We start from the raw sequence: 15,587 nt of genomic DNA on the forward strand, positions 1-15,587 counted from the left end.
TCAGGCCCCCCAGGTGCTGCCAGGGCCCGTTCTGTTCCTTTTGGCCCATAAAAATTCTCCGTTAAGTTTCATGGCATTTGGACTCCGTCTGATATTGATTTTCTGCGATGTAAAAAACATGGAAAAAACAACTGGCACTTGGCACTATGTCAATAGGTTAGTACCAAAAAATGATATAAAATGATTATAAAACATCCAAGATTGATAATATAACAGCATGGAACAATCAAAAATTATAGATATGTTGGAGACGTATCAACATACATCAAATGTTCTCAAATCCATAAAAGTATTCAATCCGGTAAAACGAAATCTCAAAGGGAAAACTCAATTCACAACAAGATAGAGAGGGGAAAACACCATATGCTCCAACTATATTAACAAAGCCAACGATGATCAAGATCGTGACATCTCAAGAACATGAGAGAGAGATAGATTAAACACATAGCTACTGGTACAAATCCTCAGCCCCGAGGGTGGACTACTCCCTCCTCATCATGGTGGTCGTCGGGATGATGAAGATGGCCACCGGCGATGATTTCCCCCTCCAGCGGAGTGCCAGAACGGGGTCTAGATTGGTTTTTCATGGCTACAGAGGCTTGCGGCGGCAGAACTTCTGATCTAGCGACACCCCTAGACTCTGAACAACCTTCGGTAACCACCACAATGACTCAACTATACTCATATTGTCACCAAACGTTAAGTGTGTAGACCCTGCGGGTTCGAGAACTATGTAGAAATGACCGAGACACCTCTACGGTCAATAACTAATAGCGGGACCTGGATGCCCATATTGGTTCCTACATATTCTACGAAGATCTTATCGGTCGAACCTCGATGTCAAGGATTCAGCTAATCCCGTATGCAGTTCCCTTTGTCTATCGGTATGTTACTTGCCCGAGATTCGATCGTCGGTATCTCAATACCTAGCTCAATCTCGTTACTGGCAAATCTCTTTACTCGTTCCGTAATACAAGATCCCGTGAGTAACTCATTGGTCACATTGCTTGCAAGCTCATTGTGATGTTGTATTACCGAGTGGGCCCTGAGATACCTCTCCGTCATACGGAGTGACAAATCCCAGTCTTGATCCATGCCAACTCAACAGACACCCTCGGAGATACCTATAGAGCACCTTTATAGTCACCCAGTTACGTTGAGACGTTTGGTACACACAAGGCACTTCTCCGGTGTCAGTGAGTTTCATGATCTCATGGTCATAGGAACATATACTTGACATGCAGAAAATGATATCAATAAACTTAACACGATCATATGCTATGTTCATAGTTTGGGTCTTGTCCATCACATCATTTTCCTAATGATGTGATCACATTATCAAATGAAAACTCATGTCCATGGCTAGGAAACCATAGCCATCTTTGACCAACGAGCTAGTCCAGTAGATGCTTACTAGGGACATGTTGTTGTCTATGTATCCACACATGTATTTGAGTTTCCGGACAATACAATTATAGCATGGATAATAAACGATTATCATGAACAAGGAAATATAATAATAACCACTTTATTATTGCCTCTAGGGCATATTTCCAACATTGGCGTGTACTCCAAGTATATCTATTAGGTTCGCCATGTAACCCCTAGATGGCAACCGACCATGTGTAACCCTAGCTACCCCCGGTGCCTATATAAACCGAAGGGTTTATTTCGTAGAGGGACATCGGTCATTATCATCATTAGCCTTAGGGTTTAGTCCACAACTTACAATCTCGAGGTAGATCAACTCTGTACTTTGATACACCCGCAATATAAGAAAGAGCAGTACGTAGAGTTTTACCTCCTCGAGAGGGTCCGAACCTGGGTAAACATTGTGTCCCTTGTCTCCTATTACCCATCGATCCGATCACATAGCTCGGCCCCCTCCTACCTGAGGTCTGCCGGTTTTGACACCGATACCGCTGCAGGAACAAAACTCGGCTGGAAGTAGATGCCGAACAACGTGCCAGTTGCAAGACTGCTTGCGCATCTTGACTTGCACACTCGACATGGTGGTGGTTGCTCCATTCTACACAAAACATATTAAAAACTAAGTATAATCAGATTCTAGACTACTAAATCAACACTAAGTATAATCGGTTTCTACACTAGTAAATCAATTTCTACTAAACATAATCAGATACAATAGTGCTAAATATAATTCTACACACAAATAAACAAAATCCATGGAGGGGGACACAAATAAACAAATTTCTACACAATAGCAAAGATGAGCAAAGTTGAACAACTTGAATTTATTCCAAACATGCCAGATTACATTACCAAAGTTGAACAACTTGAATCATTAATATTCTAGACACTAAAAAAAATCTACTCAAAATACACTATTAAAATCGGATTCTACACAATAGCAATCAGATTACCACTAAAATTCCTACACAAAGCAATCCATGGAACTAACTTTGGGTTCTACATCACTGAAAATGTTGATTCCACACTACTTAATTTCTACACAAATCAACTTATACCTGAATCCCATGGATTCCGTGTGGCGTCCGAGGACGGAGCAGGTGCGAGTGGAGAAGGAGATACGATGGGAGGGGAAGGAGAGGATCGAACCTTGCCGGCGACGGGTGGCAAGGTCCGGAGGTGGTAGTGGTGGTTGGTTGAGGGGAATCGAGTGTGTGTGTGGGTGAAATCAAGGTGGCGACTAGGTCTTTTACTAAGGAGGGGGCCTCAACCCAGGTGGGCCAGTGTTGGCGTGGGCCTAAAACGCAACGCCATAGCTAATAATAGCCCAAATAAAAAAAGACTAAGATTAATAAAAGACTCAAAATGATAACCAGTAGTAAAGAAATAGAAGACCCAAAATGATAAAATACTAATAATAATAAAGACAAAAATATAATGTAATGTGTTTATTATTTTTTGACCAGTATAATCATTATTATTTTTTAACAAACAAACGGCGCACCAGGCGCCCATACTATTGCATTAATCTGAGAAACAATTTACACGTAGAAGTACAAATCCCTGCATTTGAGTATGCATTAATCTCTGAAGCAGGGGACAATGCCCTCTAGTATGAACATGATTAGTGCAACTAAACCTATGGATAGGAGAAGCTACATGACCCTGTGTGATTGCTAACCTTGCAGCTTCATGCGCTGTGCTGTTTTGATCTCTGTTAACATGGTAGGCTTGAATGTTCTTGAACTCTGTCATTGCACAAAAGTCTGTTGTATAGCTTCTTATCTGCCAATTCTCCGGTTCCTTCCTTGGCGATCTTGCTACTGCAGCTTTTGCCATAGTGAGGTTGTTTGTCAGCACCGCGGCTTCCTGAATGTGCAGAGATTCCAAAAGATTTGCTGCCAACTTTAGACCCTGTGCTTCCGCTTGAACGGCTGAATTAGCTATCATCCCTGTAGCTGAAATGGATGCTTGAAGGTTTAAGTAACCTTGCTTAAGTTGAATGTAGACACCTATTCCTGCTTATGCTCCTTAACACACTTAGTAAAATGGAAAATTTGTTTCTGGCATAACATAAGTTAGCACGCCAGCAATAGCTAATTAACTACGACGTGCATAGCATTCCAACGCCACCACTATCTTTCAAACGGTGAGTACAAATGGGCCAACAGATTTGTGTCGTGTTAAAAAAAGCAACGCAACACTAACCATATAAAGCTAGCGTGTGAATTATGCTGACGACAACACTATTTGAAAAATATAGTGCTGGCGTTGATGGAAAATGGCGCGTCACCAACGAAAGTTGTGGCTAGCCGGTTTCCCACTAATGTATTGATGAACATGAAAGTGACCGTCAAATTTGGATATGCCAGAAATGGTACTTGCAAGTACAAACATGCTTGGACACAAATTCTGCTTGCAAGTACCGTTTAACAAATAGATTGTTCATATAGATAGAAAATTGAACTTTCAAGCTAACATAGCCCTAACATAGATAGCATACTAACATACATAGTACCAAATTTGTCATTGACTAAATCTGAAGTTTAAGATAACACTTACTGAGATTGAAGATTATGGTGCAACACATCGTTCAGACATAGCAAAATAATAGAGGTCTTTCTTAAAATATATACCGAAGTTGATTGAACCAAAAGATAGCAACTGGCTAAAACTAGCTGATTGTTTAACTGTTTGAACCTGAAACTAACACTTCAACTAACTGAACTTGAAGCTAACACTGCAACTATATGAACTTGACCTGAACCAGGATCTTCATAGCTGTGGCGGTGCACCAATGACTCGTGGCGAGTGGAGGTGCCCCTTGATGGTAGTATCAATAGTGATTGAGTCTCTAAGCCATGGCTCAGGTGCAGGTTGAGAAACATATTCTTTATGCACAATGAACCTAAGCAGCTAATTGAACTTTGACAAAAATAAGAGGTTTATTTCTAAAACCCTATCCCCTAATTTTGATCTCTCCCGAATTCTTCTGTTTTATGCCAATCATCATTAAACCCACATCAAATGCAGCACAAAAACACAAGAAAAAACCATCAAAGCCCAGGCTTTATCTCTTCTACAACCCTCATCTTACTAAATCCCTAAACCCTAACTTTGATCTCTTCTAAATCCTTCTCTTTTATGCCAATCATCATTAAACCCGCATCTTAGATCCAACAGAAAAACACATGAACAAATCATCAAAGCCCTGACTTTATCTCTGCTAAAACCCTATAGTCAGTAAAACTTCCTTCTTTTTCCATCCTACCTTCTAAGAGCAACTCTAGCAGACTCCGCATAACGCGTGAACCCGCATACGAGTATACGGGCTCGACCCAATTTTCTGGCCAGAGCAGAGCCCGTATACTCGTCCGGCCCGCAACTTTTTTGCCGCAGCCCGCAAACGTTACCCCCGAAGCAGTATAATTGCGAGTTTGCGGGGCAGATGCAGGTCGAAACCTTATCCCCCCGCAGCCGTGTTTCCCCCCATTCCCCACCCATTCCACACCGCGCCGCTCGATTTCTCACCGCCGGCCGCCACGCGCAAGCCTACGAAAGCCATGGACGGCTCTGGGGATGAGGCGGAGCACCGCCGCCGCGCTAGATCTGATGTCGCGCGCAAGCGGGGGGGCGCGTCGGTGGCTCAACCGCGGTACCCGGCCGCCGCCGGCGTTCGACCGCCGCGAGCTTGAGGACTTCGATCGCGAGCTCGCCCGCCGCCGCCACGTCTCCTCAGGCAACTGGTCCGCGGGGAGCTCATTGGGCGCATCGAGCTCGCGGCTCATTCCGGTGAAGAGCGAGCCGGAGGAGGAGATCACGCCTCGCGCCGTGCCCGATGCGCCGCTGCGCCGAGGCGTCATCGGGCCTGAGGACTACCTCCCCCCGGGGCAGGAGGAGCTCCTCGAGCACGTCGTCCTCGAGCGGTCGGCGAGGGAGCAGGAGGAGATGGAAGAGCGCGTCCGGCGCGAGCTCGAGCGGCTCTTCCTCCAGACAGGCGTCGCCGCGTCGCAGGCACACGCGTCCAAAGAGGCTGACCTGCGAGTGATGAAGGCGGAGCAGGCGAAGCTCTACATCGACCTCGACTCCTCCAACTCCGACTGAGCGCTGCAGCTGAGCAGCTACCGCACGAGCTCCGGTGAGCTCAGTTTGTGTAGTGGTACGGTAGCGTAGTCCCGTTCTAACTCCGGCGAACTTATATGTAATATATGCATGCTGTGTACGAACTTATGTGAAGAAGAACTAACTATGCGAAGAAGAACTATCTATGCGAATGAGCTCCGGCGAGCTTTTGCTTAAATTTCTCGCGTGAAACAAGTTTTTAAAAAATGTACGGCTTTGAATACAGTTTCTGCTCTGTCGCCGCGTTTTTGAGCCTGCATAAACACCATTGTATGAACTGCGAACATAGTTTACAGTTCGGCGAAATGCGAGGTCTGCTAAAGATGCTCTAAGGACGGGCACCATAAACAAACCATACTTTCCTTGCCTTCACTAAAATAGAGCAGAGCCTAATGTTGCAGATAGAGACGAAGAACTCATCTTCTTGTCCTCCAAAACAGGGCAAGATGGAGATAGAGATGTACTTCCTCCGTACAACTTACCTCTGGACGGCAGTCGCGCCGACTGCTGCTGCATCGAGTGCTTTGTAGCCTTGATCTCCTCAAGTGCTGAAAAGGATGATATTATTATAAAGGAAAAGAGGAAAAGAGCGGGAGGTGTAGGAGGTGGTAAAAGAAGGAAATGAGGGGCTTGTCCGACGCGGCTTGACCAGGTGGGCGCGGCGACCACATGCGGCTTGACCGGGTTGGCACGGCGACTAGGTGTGACTCGACCGAGCGGGCGCAACGACTAGGTGTGGCTCCACCAGTGGGCGTGAGTGCGTGACGGCCTGGTGCAGTTGGTGCAACGCTGGATAGGTTCAACCACGGGAAAAACTAGATTGAAAACCAGCACAAAATTAAAATTAAAAAATAAAAAACCCCCGCAATGTGACATGTGAAATCAACACCAATTAGTTAGTCCCCACATACTGATCCGGCGCCCAAGCTACGGCAAGGGTTGTGTGGGAGCACGAGGTGCATGTCGTGGGAGAGAATGACATCCAAGAATTTATTTACGCATGCACGCACTCACGTATGCTCTCCTCTGTTCATCGTCTACAGCTGACCTGAAAAACAATCAACGAACGTCCTAAGAATACAAATACAAGCACGATGATACTGTGACTAATAACCAAGTACTCCCTCAGTCCCAAAATATAAAAACGTTTTTAACGCTTGAATTACTTTGGACCGTACGTCTCGTTGCTGTTGGCTGCCCGCGCTAGTCAGTGAAGATTCCAGCGCTAGCTACGGAGGTCCTAGCCACCCCAGAATCACATGCTGTGATGTGATGCTCACCAGGCGCCAGGTCGCGTCCGTACGGGGCGGAGCCAGCAGCCATCCGTGTATCCAGTTATCCATACGTCGTGACTCACCGCACACGCGGCGTTCTCTTCTGTGATTCTGAAAGTGACTGTTCGCCCTTGGTAGGGGACGGAAGATGCTAAGCTCCGCGCTGGCTGGCTGGCTGACGGTGAAACGAGCAACATGCACGTAGCCCGCGGCCGGAGTCCCTCCCCCGTCGCCGGTGCCTGTGCCCGTGCCCGTGCTGCGGCGCCAACGTCACCGTCTGAGCCGCCCCGCACCGCATGGAGTTCCACGGCGGGATGGGAGAACGGCAGCACGCTCGAGGCTGCATGGGTGGGCGCTACGGCCTACCAACAGTGTTGGTATGGTATGGCCATGTTTTTGTTTGTTTTTGACAGGACATGTTTGGTTCATGTACTAAGAGCATCTGAGACGCGGATTCTTAAACGTCTGTTCCGGACTTATTAGTTTGTCATCTAAAACGTGGATTCCTATTTATCCGCGGACGTATTTGCAAACCGGACATAAACCAGTGAAGGTATGTGGGCGACCGGACCGCCGTCACGTACACGCACTACACCCCGGCGCCGTCCAAAAATATCTCCGACGTGATCGCAAATCCGCTCCGCGTGTTGCATTCATGCCGGTTCAAAAATGGACGCAACCGGTCACTAAAGCGGCACGCCGACAGAGAGCGCCGTTCGTGCTGTGCTCAGTGCCGGAGGGACATGACCAAGTTGAACGACGGGACGACTATCTGCTGCATCGAAGCCGGCTTCCCACAGTTCGCCTATCGGCATTAAACAGACGCGGCGGCCGAAAAACCCACTCTGGCGTCCGCACTGAAACAACCCATCGCTTGGCCTGGACGCGGCAGCTATTTATACATGGCCGCATGCCCGCACACGACATGATCCACACCACAACACGTTCGCTTCCGTTCCTCCGCCATGCACCACTCCCGCTACGACAGCAAGCTCTAGCACCTTGTGGGAGAGCCTCTCGACGAAGCAGAAGCATAAATCAGCCAGCCTTGCGGACAACTAGCAAGCCTGTCATGTGCGACGGATATAGGTCGGCTTGCCTGCGAGCTCACCGGAGGTGAGTGACGACGACCCGACGATGAAGCAGACGCCCGACGATGAGCTGGTGTCCGCGCACGCACCGATCCATGCCGGCTTCACCATGGAGTAGGCGCATACGCACTTTAACACCATCATGGCGGAGGTGCCGCCGGGTATCGGTGTTTCGACTGGTGCAGGAGGACTAACGCTACAACCTCACCCTTCTTGTGCATCACCGGTTGCTGAGGAGGCAAATCTACGGCAAGTTCGTGGACGAGGAGGCCGTGGCCGCCATGGTCACGGAGGACCCAAACTTCGTCGACCATCAGCGGGCGCTCTACAAGGCCGCACGTAACACTCGCACCGGCTGCGACGCGATCGTTGCGGAGGAGGATGCAGAGGCGGCGCAGGCGATCATGGACAAGAACGTCTCCGCGTCATACTGGCCGCCCGCGCGGTTCGCTCGTCTCCCATCTGGGCACGTCTGTCGACGACCCGCAACTTCACTTCCTGCAGCTGATGGTTGTTGAGCTCACCGGGCATGGGAAGACAGAATGTGGGACACAGACCCCTCCACGGTGGACGCAGATCTAGACTAGGTTTTTGTATGTTTAGAAAATGTCATGTCCGCTTTTGTTTTGATGAAATATGTCAAAAATGACATGACTTTGGTCCGATTTGAATGAATTTCGTTTGGTTTGCACGAAATTTGTCCATTTTGATTAAATTTCATTTGAAATGTGTCTAACCGTTTGATGGATAGGTTTGGATGGCCGGCTTCCCCGTCACTGTCCACGAACTGGTCTACAAACGAATAGTATGTCCGTTTTAGGAGACAGCTTTGGAGATGCCCTACCACAATTGAGACAATCTTACCACCCTTTTTCCGAGTGAGTGACATGAGGGGCATAGATTGCATAAAAACAATGTTGCCAAAGGTGTGGGAGCAAACCAAACATGAGGCTAACTGGGTCACCGATATTCAGGTGAATACCAAAATCTGACGTAAAAAAATGAGTATACGGAGTAACAAAAAAAAAGTATACGTAAATGTATTCAGTTTTGCATCCCCCTGCAAGGCTATAATTGAGCCCACGGCCTGCTCTTCAGCCCAGTAGCCCACAGCCCACAGCACCAGAACGAAATTGGGTATTCTGGTTATCTTCAATCCCGCGGGAAACCCCCACCAAACCCACCGCACAAGCGCGCGCTCGCCAAAATGCCGCCGCCGCGGCAGGACTTCCCGGCGTTCCCTTTCGCGCCGTACCCGATACAGTCGGAGTTCATGTCCTTCCTCTACAGCGCGCTCTCCTCCGGGCCCCGCGCCCTCGCCCTCCTCGAAAGCCCCACCGGTAAGCTCTGCTCTGCCGCCTTCCCCACCTCATCCTCCGGCCTCACAGGCCACCACTAACGATTCAGCCTCCACCGCGTTGCCGCAGGCACCGGAAAGACCCTCAGCATCATCTGCAGCGCGCTCCAGTGGCTCCTCGACCACCGCGACGCCGCCCCCGAGCGGGCCAATGGCTCCGCCCTCGCTGCTGCCGGCGGCGAAGACGACGACGAGCCCGACTGGATGCGGGATTTCACACCGCTGCCGCCTAAGAAGGGCACCAGTAAGAAGTCGGAGACTCACCCCTGGAGGAGGCAGGGGACGAGGAAGGAGGGGGGCTCGGAGAAATCCGGGGGGATCGGGGAGAACGACGGCGAGGAGTTCTTGGTTGACGAGTACGAGAGTGATGGCGAGGAGGGCACAAGGCCGCATGCTGCCGGGAAGCGGGCACACTGTGGTGGTGGTGCTGGTGGTAGCAGTAGTAGTGAGAGCGACGACGAAGAGGAAGAAGAGGAGGCGACTCCCAAGGTGTATTTCACTAGCCGCACGCATTCGCAGCTCTCGCAGTTTGTCCGGGAGCTCAAGAGGACGGATTTCTCGGGGAAGCTCAGGACGGTGTGCTTGGGGTCCAGAAAGAGCTTGTGTATCAACATGGGTGAGTGGGTCATTTGGTTATCTTTGTTCTTCTAGTTTTGGGGCTGGGATTGTGTTTAGTTGATCTGTGGTGCGTTTGCTTGCAGATGTTCAGAAGCTGGGGAGCGCAAGCCGGATCAACGAGAGGTGCTTGGAGCTGCAAAAGAACAAGAAGAGCAGCAAAATCAAGGCATGTTTCAGTTACGTCAATTTGATTTGCAATGCTCAGCTGTTCTGTTAGATAGTGTTATCTTGGACTTCTGCACCCAAATTGGGCTCTTTCTGTTAGATATTTGTATGTGCTGGGTTGTTAAATACCATCAGTATGCTGCCAATTTATAACTTTTCTTGTTAACATCTAGTAATTTTTGCGGCTGTAAATGTTCAGGTTGAGGGTGATAACAAAAAGGGGCACCGAACAAAGACCTCTTGTCGGTGCCCAATGTTAAGAAACAGAAGTCTGCAGAAACAGTTCAGGAGTGAAGTGTCCGACCATGGTGCATTAGACATTGAGGATTTGGCACAAATTGGAAGGAAGATTGGGACATGTCCGTACTACGGTGCACGTGACATGGTCCGCTCAGCTGACCTTGTAGTACTTCCTTACCAGTCTTTGTTGCTGAAGTCTGCCAGAGAATCACTTGGCCTTAATCTGAAGAACAGTGTTGTCATCATAGATGAGGCTCACAACTTAGCAGACTCCCTTACTAGCATGTACAACTCAAAGGTCACATCTTCTCAGGTTAGTCTTCCTCATAATTGACCTGCCCCTGGCAGTATCATGACGATGTTTTTGTTCTGAGTTCTAGATCCCTAACATCTGTTGGAAACTGGATTGTGACGCATCTCATTCCGCACACTATGCAGAATTAGTCTGACTGTACAGTTGTACTCTATCTTCATAATTTTGTTCGCTCTGCACCTTCGATAATGTTTTCCAAGGTCCGAACATAGAGGTGATGTAAGTAGGTTTACCATATAAGGAGACATAACCAACGACAGTTTTCTGGCATAGAGCTTGACTTTGCTCAGTTGTGTTGCTGTGGCAGACAACAGGATAGTACAAATGATATTTATCGGTGCATTTTTTAAAATTTCCCTTTACCAAGCAAAATATAGTTAGCAAATGAACCGAGACTGTTTGCTTCCAGTTGTGGAAACTAACTCAATTTTCTGATTCTCATTTTTGTTAGTTGAGAGCAGTCCTTTCCCACCTGGAGGCATATCTCAATAGATTTCAGAATGTTCTGGGAGCTGGAAATCGACGTTACATCCAGACCTTGACAGTTCTAACACGGTCATTCCTACGATGTTTGATAAGTAATGAAGATTGTTCCTCCGCTCTGACCTCTTTGACTATAAATAAGTTCTTATTCTCCCTTGATATCGATAACATAAACATAGTAAAACTTTGTCAGTATCTGAAGGAAAGCAATATAATCCACAAGGTGAAATATTTCTTCCACTACATTTCCATTCAGTCTTGTTGTGTCTAGAACCTATATGAATTGACTGTTGGTATCCAGGTTAGTGGATATGCCAACAAATTATTTTTCACTGAAAATGGTGTGGGCGATTTGAATCATGGGCAGCAACATGGTGAAGGAAGCAGTATAACAAGCTTTCAGGCTTTGGCTGACTTTTTACGCTCCCTACTGTACTGCAATGATGATGGAAGAATCATAGTTGCACGGCACAAGCCTGGTGGACACTCTGAAGATGCATATATCAAATTTGTGATGCTTTGTGCAGAGAAAACATTTTCTGAGGTGATGTACCTTGCTCCATATGTTGCTTGGAGACAAGAGTTGTCCTATTTCACATGCGTATTTATAAATCTTTCCTCTTGCAGGTTACAGATGACGCACATGCTGTTATTATGGCCGGTGGAACCCTCCAGCCTATTGAAGAAACAAGGCTGCGCTTGTTTCCAGGCTTATTGCCTAGTGATATAAAATTCTTCTCGTGCAACCACATTGTCCCCCCTGAGAGTATTCTTCCTATAGCTGTTACATGTGGGCCCTCAGGCAAGAAATTTGATTTCAGCCACAGCTCAAGGAGCTCTCCTACCATGGTATGTATACCTCGAGTCATTTCCCCTTTACTCTCTAATGTTTGCACGTTATTTTTGTGCCTATTCTTATCTGCCTATCTTTGCAGATCGAAGAGCTTGGGCGTTTTCTTTGCAATATAGTGACAATAGTACCAGAGGGAATAGTAATGTTTTTCTCTTCCTATGATTATGAAAAACAAGTCTATGATGCATGGATGGCTTCAGGCACATTTTCTAAGATTTCTAAGAAGAAGCACGTGTTCAGAGAGCCAAGAAGCAGTGTGGATGTCGAGATGATACTCAACAAATACAAGGAGGCAATTCAATCCTGCTGCAGCAAAGGTTCAGGAGACACGAGTGTCAACGGGGCACTTTTAATGGCTGTTGTCGGTGGGAAGATCTCTGAAGGCATAAACTTCAGTGATGGTATGGGTCGTTGTGTTGTGATGGTTGGATTGCCTTATCCAAGCCCAGATGATGTGGAACTGATGGAGACAATAAAACACATTGGAAACTATTCTTCTACCTCATCTGTGGCTGAAGATGACGAGTCCTTGAGCAGAGAAGATGAATGCAAGGTTGAGCCTGGTTTTGGTATACTAAGGAAGAGTGGTAAAAGTGGTCAAGAGTACTATGAAAACTTATGCATGAAAGCTGTGAATCAATGTATCGGTAAGCTACTGTGTAATCTTAACATTTATGATTTTTTTGGCTCTAGTTGTTAAATGATGAACAAATTTGCTTGTAGGCAGAGCAATCAGGCATGTAAATGACTATGCTGCAATGCTGTTGGTTGACTCGCGTTACTCGCACACCTCATCAGGCAGGGGTTTCTCTTGCCCCGTTGAAAAGCTACCCCAGTGGATCAAGACACGACTGACTTGCGGTCAAAACTATGGGGAAGTACATAGGTTGTTGCTTCAGTTTTTCAGAACCAATAAACAAATTCATTGAAATGTTACAGATCTTGTTGCTACATTTAATGAAGCCAAGCATGTACAGTTTTACATGTAGGTTTGCGTATATGTGATGCATTTTTGTTTGGCTGATATCAGTGCAATGTGATGACCAACCGTTCAAAGGTTGAGTTAGCACTTGAAATCCCATGTTATCGGTGGCTGATATCAGTTACCGAAGGTATGTGCACCCCTGTTATTTTCCCACACCCAGTTCCGAGGAGCACCACACCCCAGTTCTTATTCAACAGAAGGAAAAAAACATGATAAGGTGCTGGCCTAGCACCGTCATCGATCTCATTTAATCATATACTAGAAGCGTTGGCGCGCTTTGCTGCGTCACTTGGGCCATGTTTTTTTCCCCAAGGCTACATGGCCTTCATTTTCCCCAGATTTTCTTGTTGCAGCAAGTTGTTGAAATACTCAGATTTGTTGGTATTTTTCTGGAGGTGCTTTGTAACCTTTTCTTAGTAAGTTATTTGTATGGCAGGTGTGCTGAGCAATCTTCAAATCATTCAAAAAATAAGTTATTCGTATTTTTTGCAGTATAGCTTACCATGTATCCCATATGATTGAATCCTTTTGTTGTTGAGATAGTGGGAGTGGCTGATGTGTTCAGTGCTCTATGACAAAACACCTTTGTTGTCATTTCTTTGCCACATCTGATAAAAATTTGCAAGTCAACTAAAACAATAAGATAGTTTTCAAGGAGAAAAACAGTAAGATATAGCTTGTGAGAAATTGCACTTTGAGAGCACATCAGTTCTCAACTTTGTATTAACTTTAGATTTATTTTTAAATTATGCAATTTTAAGGTTATTTGCCAAATATGCAGTTACATCAAATTTAAAACATATATTACATAGAAAGTGGTGTTAGTCGATTTATTAAGAGACATTGGCTCTTAATTGTTTTAGTCAAATCGGAATCATCTAGGTTAGGCAAAGGTAGTAGAAAACAAAACCACGTGTCTTTGCAATCTATTTTAGTATCGTTAAATATCATGCAGCCATCGCTAAAGTTGCTAAAGATTTCTAGCTTGCATGACTTCATGTGTAAGTAAGTAGAAGGGATAACGCTAGAGGAAATAAAATATCTGTAAGCAATATGTTCTCGGATTTTTACCATTGCATGTTTCATGGTCTTTTCTAGCTAGATATGTTTTCCATACTTTGTGGTTTCAAAAATCAATGACATTGCATGCATTTGTTCTGCAAATAGCATCATTCATTTGCATCAAATGCATAATCTTTTTCTAAGTTTCTTATGCAATCTGCATAAAATGCTTGTTTTATACTCCCTATGTTTCATAATTCTTATCATGGTCTTAATTCAGATTTGAACTAAACCAGAACATGAATTATGGAACGGAGGGAGCACTTAGTAGAATGGTATCATTTGCAGTATTTATGGATAGATATTTGTACATGATTGTGTTTTTTCTTGGTTCGACTGCAATGTGCATTAAAACATGCAATTAAGTCCCAGAAGTAACAACACTTTGCACTCATCACCTTAGCTCGCACAAAAACAACCCAACTCATCAAGTATATACATTAACCAATTGACTGGATAACTATGTATTTTACTAGCAAACATGCCTGTGTGTTGCAACGTTTAAAAAGGGATCACATGCCTATAGCACCAATAATCATTGTTTAAGATCTCGAATAGGTCTACACCCTCTATTTCAACATGGTGCTCCACTCGTCCGTTTATCCTCCTTCTCGTCCTCGCTGATAGTGGCCACGGTGTCCAGCTAATCACAATACGTCCTAATGTTGTCAATCCGAAGGCGATGATCCAGGACACTGCACGACACAGCTGCTATCACTAAACCACGCCAGTGCAAGGGAATGCTTAAAACTCCTAGAACTAATTTTTTTAAAGAGTACTCATCCTTTGAGTCATAGGCAAGGGCATTCTGCTGAGTTTTCCTTTTGAGCTCTTATTTCTTTTATTATAATTAGGCCTTGGTTAGCCTTTTTCTTTGTTGCTTTAACATCAGCCATCAGAGCTGATTTTTGTTGTATTTGAATTTGCATAAACTTGAAAAATAATATAAAAATACAGTCGAGAGAAATCCCTTCTGGTTTTGAAAAAAAATCTCTTGCTGAATGAACCACACTTATTGAAGAGAGCACATATGACATCGACAATACAGTTTCACAAATTGATGTTGTACTCAAACAAAAAGAAGACAACATTGAGCACATTTCAGGACATTGGTCATTATTACAAAAAGAACAAACCTAACGCTACCACATAACTAGCCATGTTACAGTCGAAGGAAGGGACATCCTTATATCACATAATCACATCGAAGCACAACCATGCAGCTTGAAGTTACAATCCTACCTAGATGTCCTTTACCATAACTCTGCTACTCATGGTTGCTAATACCACTACAACCCGGCAGTGGCAATTAGTCATTTGCGTTAAGACCAGCATAACTGGGAGCAAATTTAACCAGACGACCACACTGTGGCAATGATGAAGCAGGACCATAGTATGGAATATGATCCCGCGAGGAGGAGTTCCATAACTCTAGGGTGATCCGCCTACTGAACAAGCAAATCAAATACTAAACTCACAATACAAGGTAACCGGTATTACCGTCGCACCGACACACTTGATGTATACCATGACCCGAATTCTCTCCGCGCCTAATCTCTCCATTGTAGGAAAAACACCTACTTTCAATTTTAT

The 15,587-nt window shown here is 45.6% G+C and overlaps 1 protein-coding gene across 2 annotated transcripts; it reads left to right on the forward strand.

The window, feature by feature from the left end:
* The first annotated feature begins 9,083 nt into the window (after positions 1–9,083).
* On the forward strand, positions 9,084–12,931 carry LOC125539628 (ATP-dependent DNA helicase DDX11-like). 2 transcript variants are annotated; one of them, XM_048703129.1, is made up of 9 exons: positions 9,084–9,258; positions 9,346–9,891; positions 9,977–10,059; positions 10,258–10,611; positions 11,063–11,317; positions 11,396–11,638; positions 11,722–11,943; positions 12,030–12,594; positions 12,671–12,931. In XM_048703129.1, the coding sequence occupies exons 1-9, from the start codon at positions 9,126–9,128 to the stop codon at positions 12,874–12,876; spliced, it is 2,607 nt and encodes an 868-aa protein (XP_048559086.1). In that variant the 5' UTR covers positions 9,084–9,125; the 3' UTR covers positions 12,877–12,931. The 2 variants fall into 2 exon arrangements, with proteins under 2 accessions (XP_048559086.1, XP_048559091.1); XM_048703134.1 differs by lacking the exon at positions 11,063–11,317.
* Positions 12,932–15,587: the final 2,656 nt, after the last annotated feature.

This window comes from Triticum urartu, chromosome 1, assembly GCF_003073215.2.
Source record: "Triticum urartu cultivar G1812 chromosome 1, Tu2.1, whole genome shotgun sequence".
NCBI classification, from domain to species: Eukaryota; Viridiplantae; Streptophyta; class Magnoliopsida; order Poales; family Poaceae; genus Triticum; species Triticum urartu.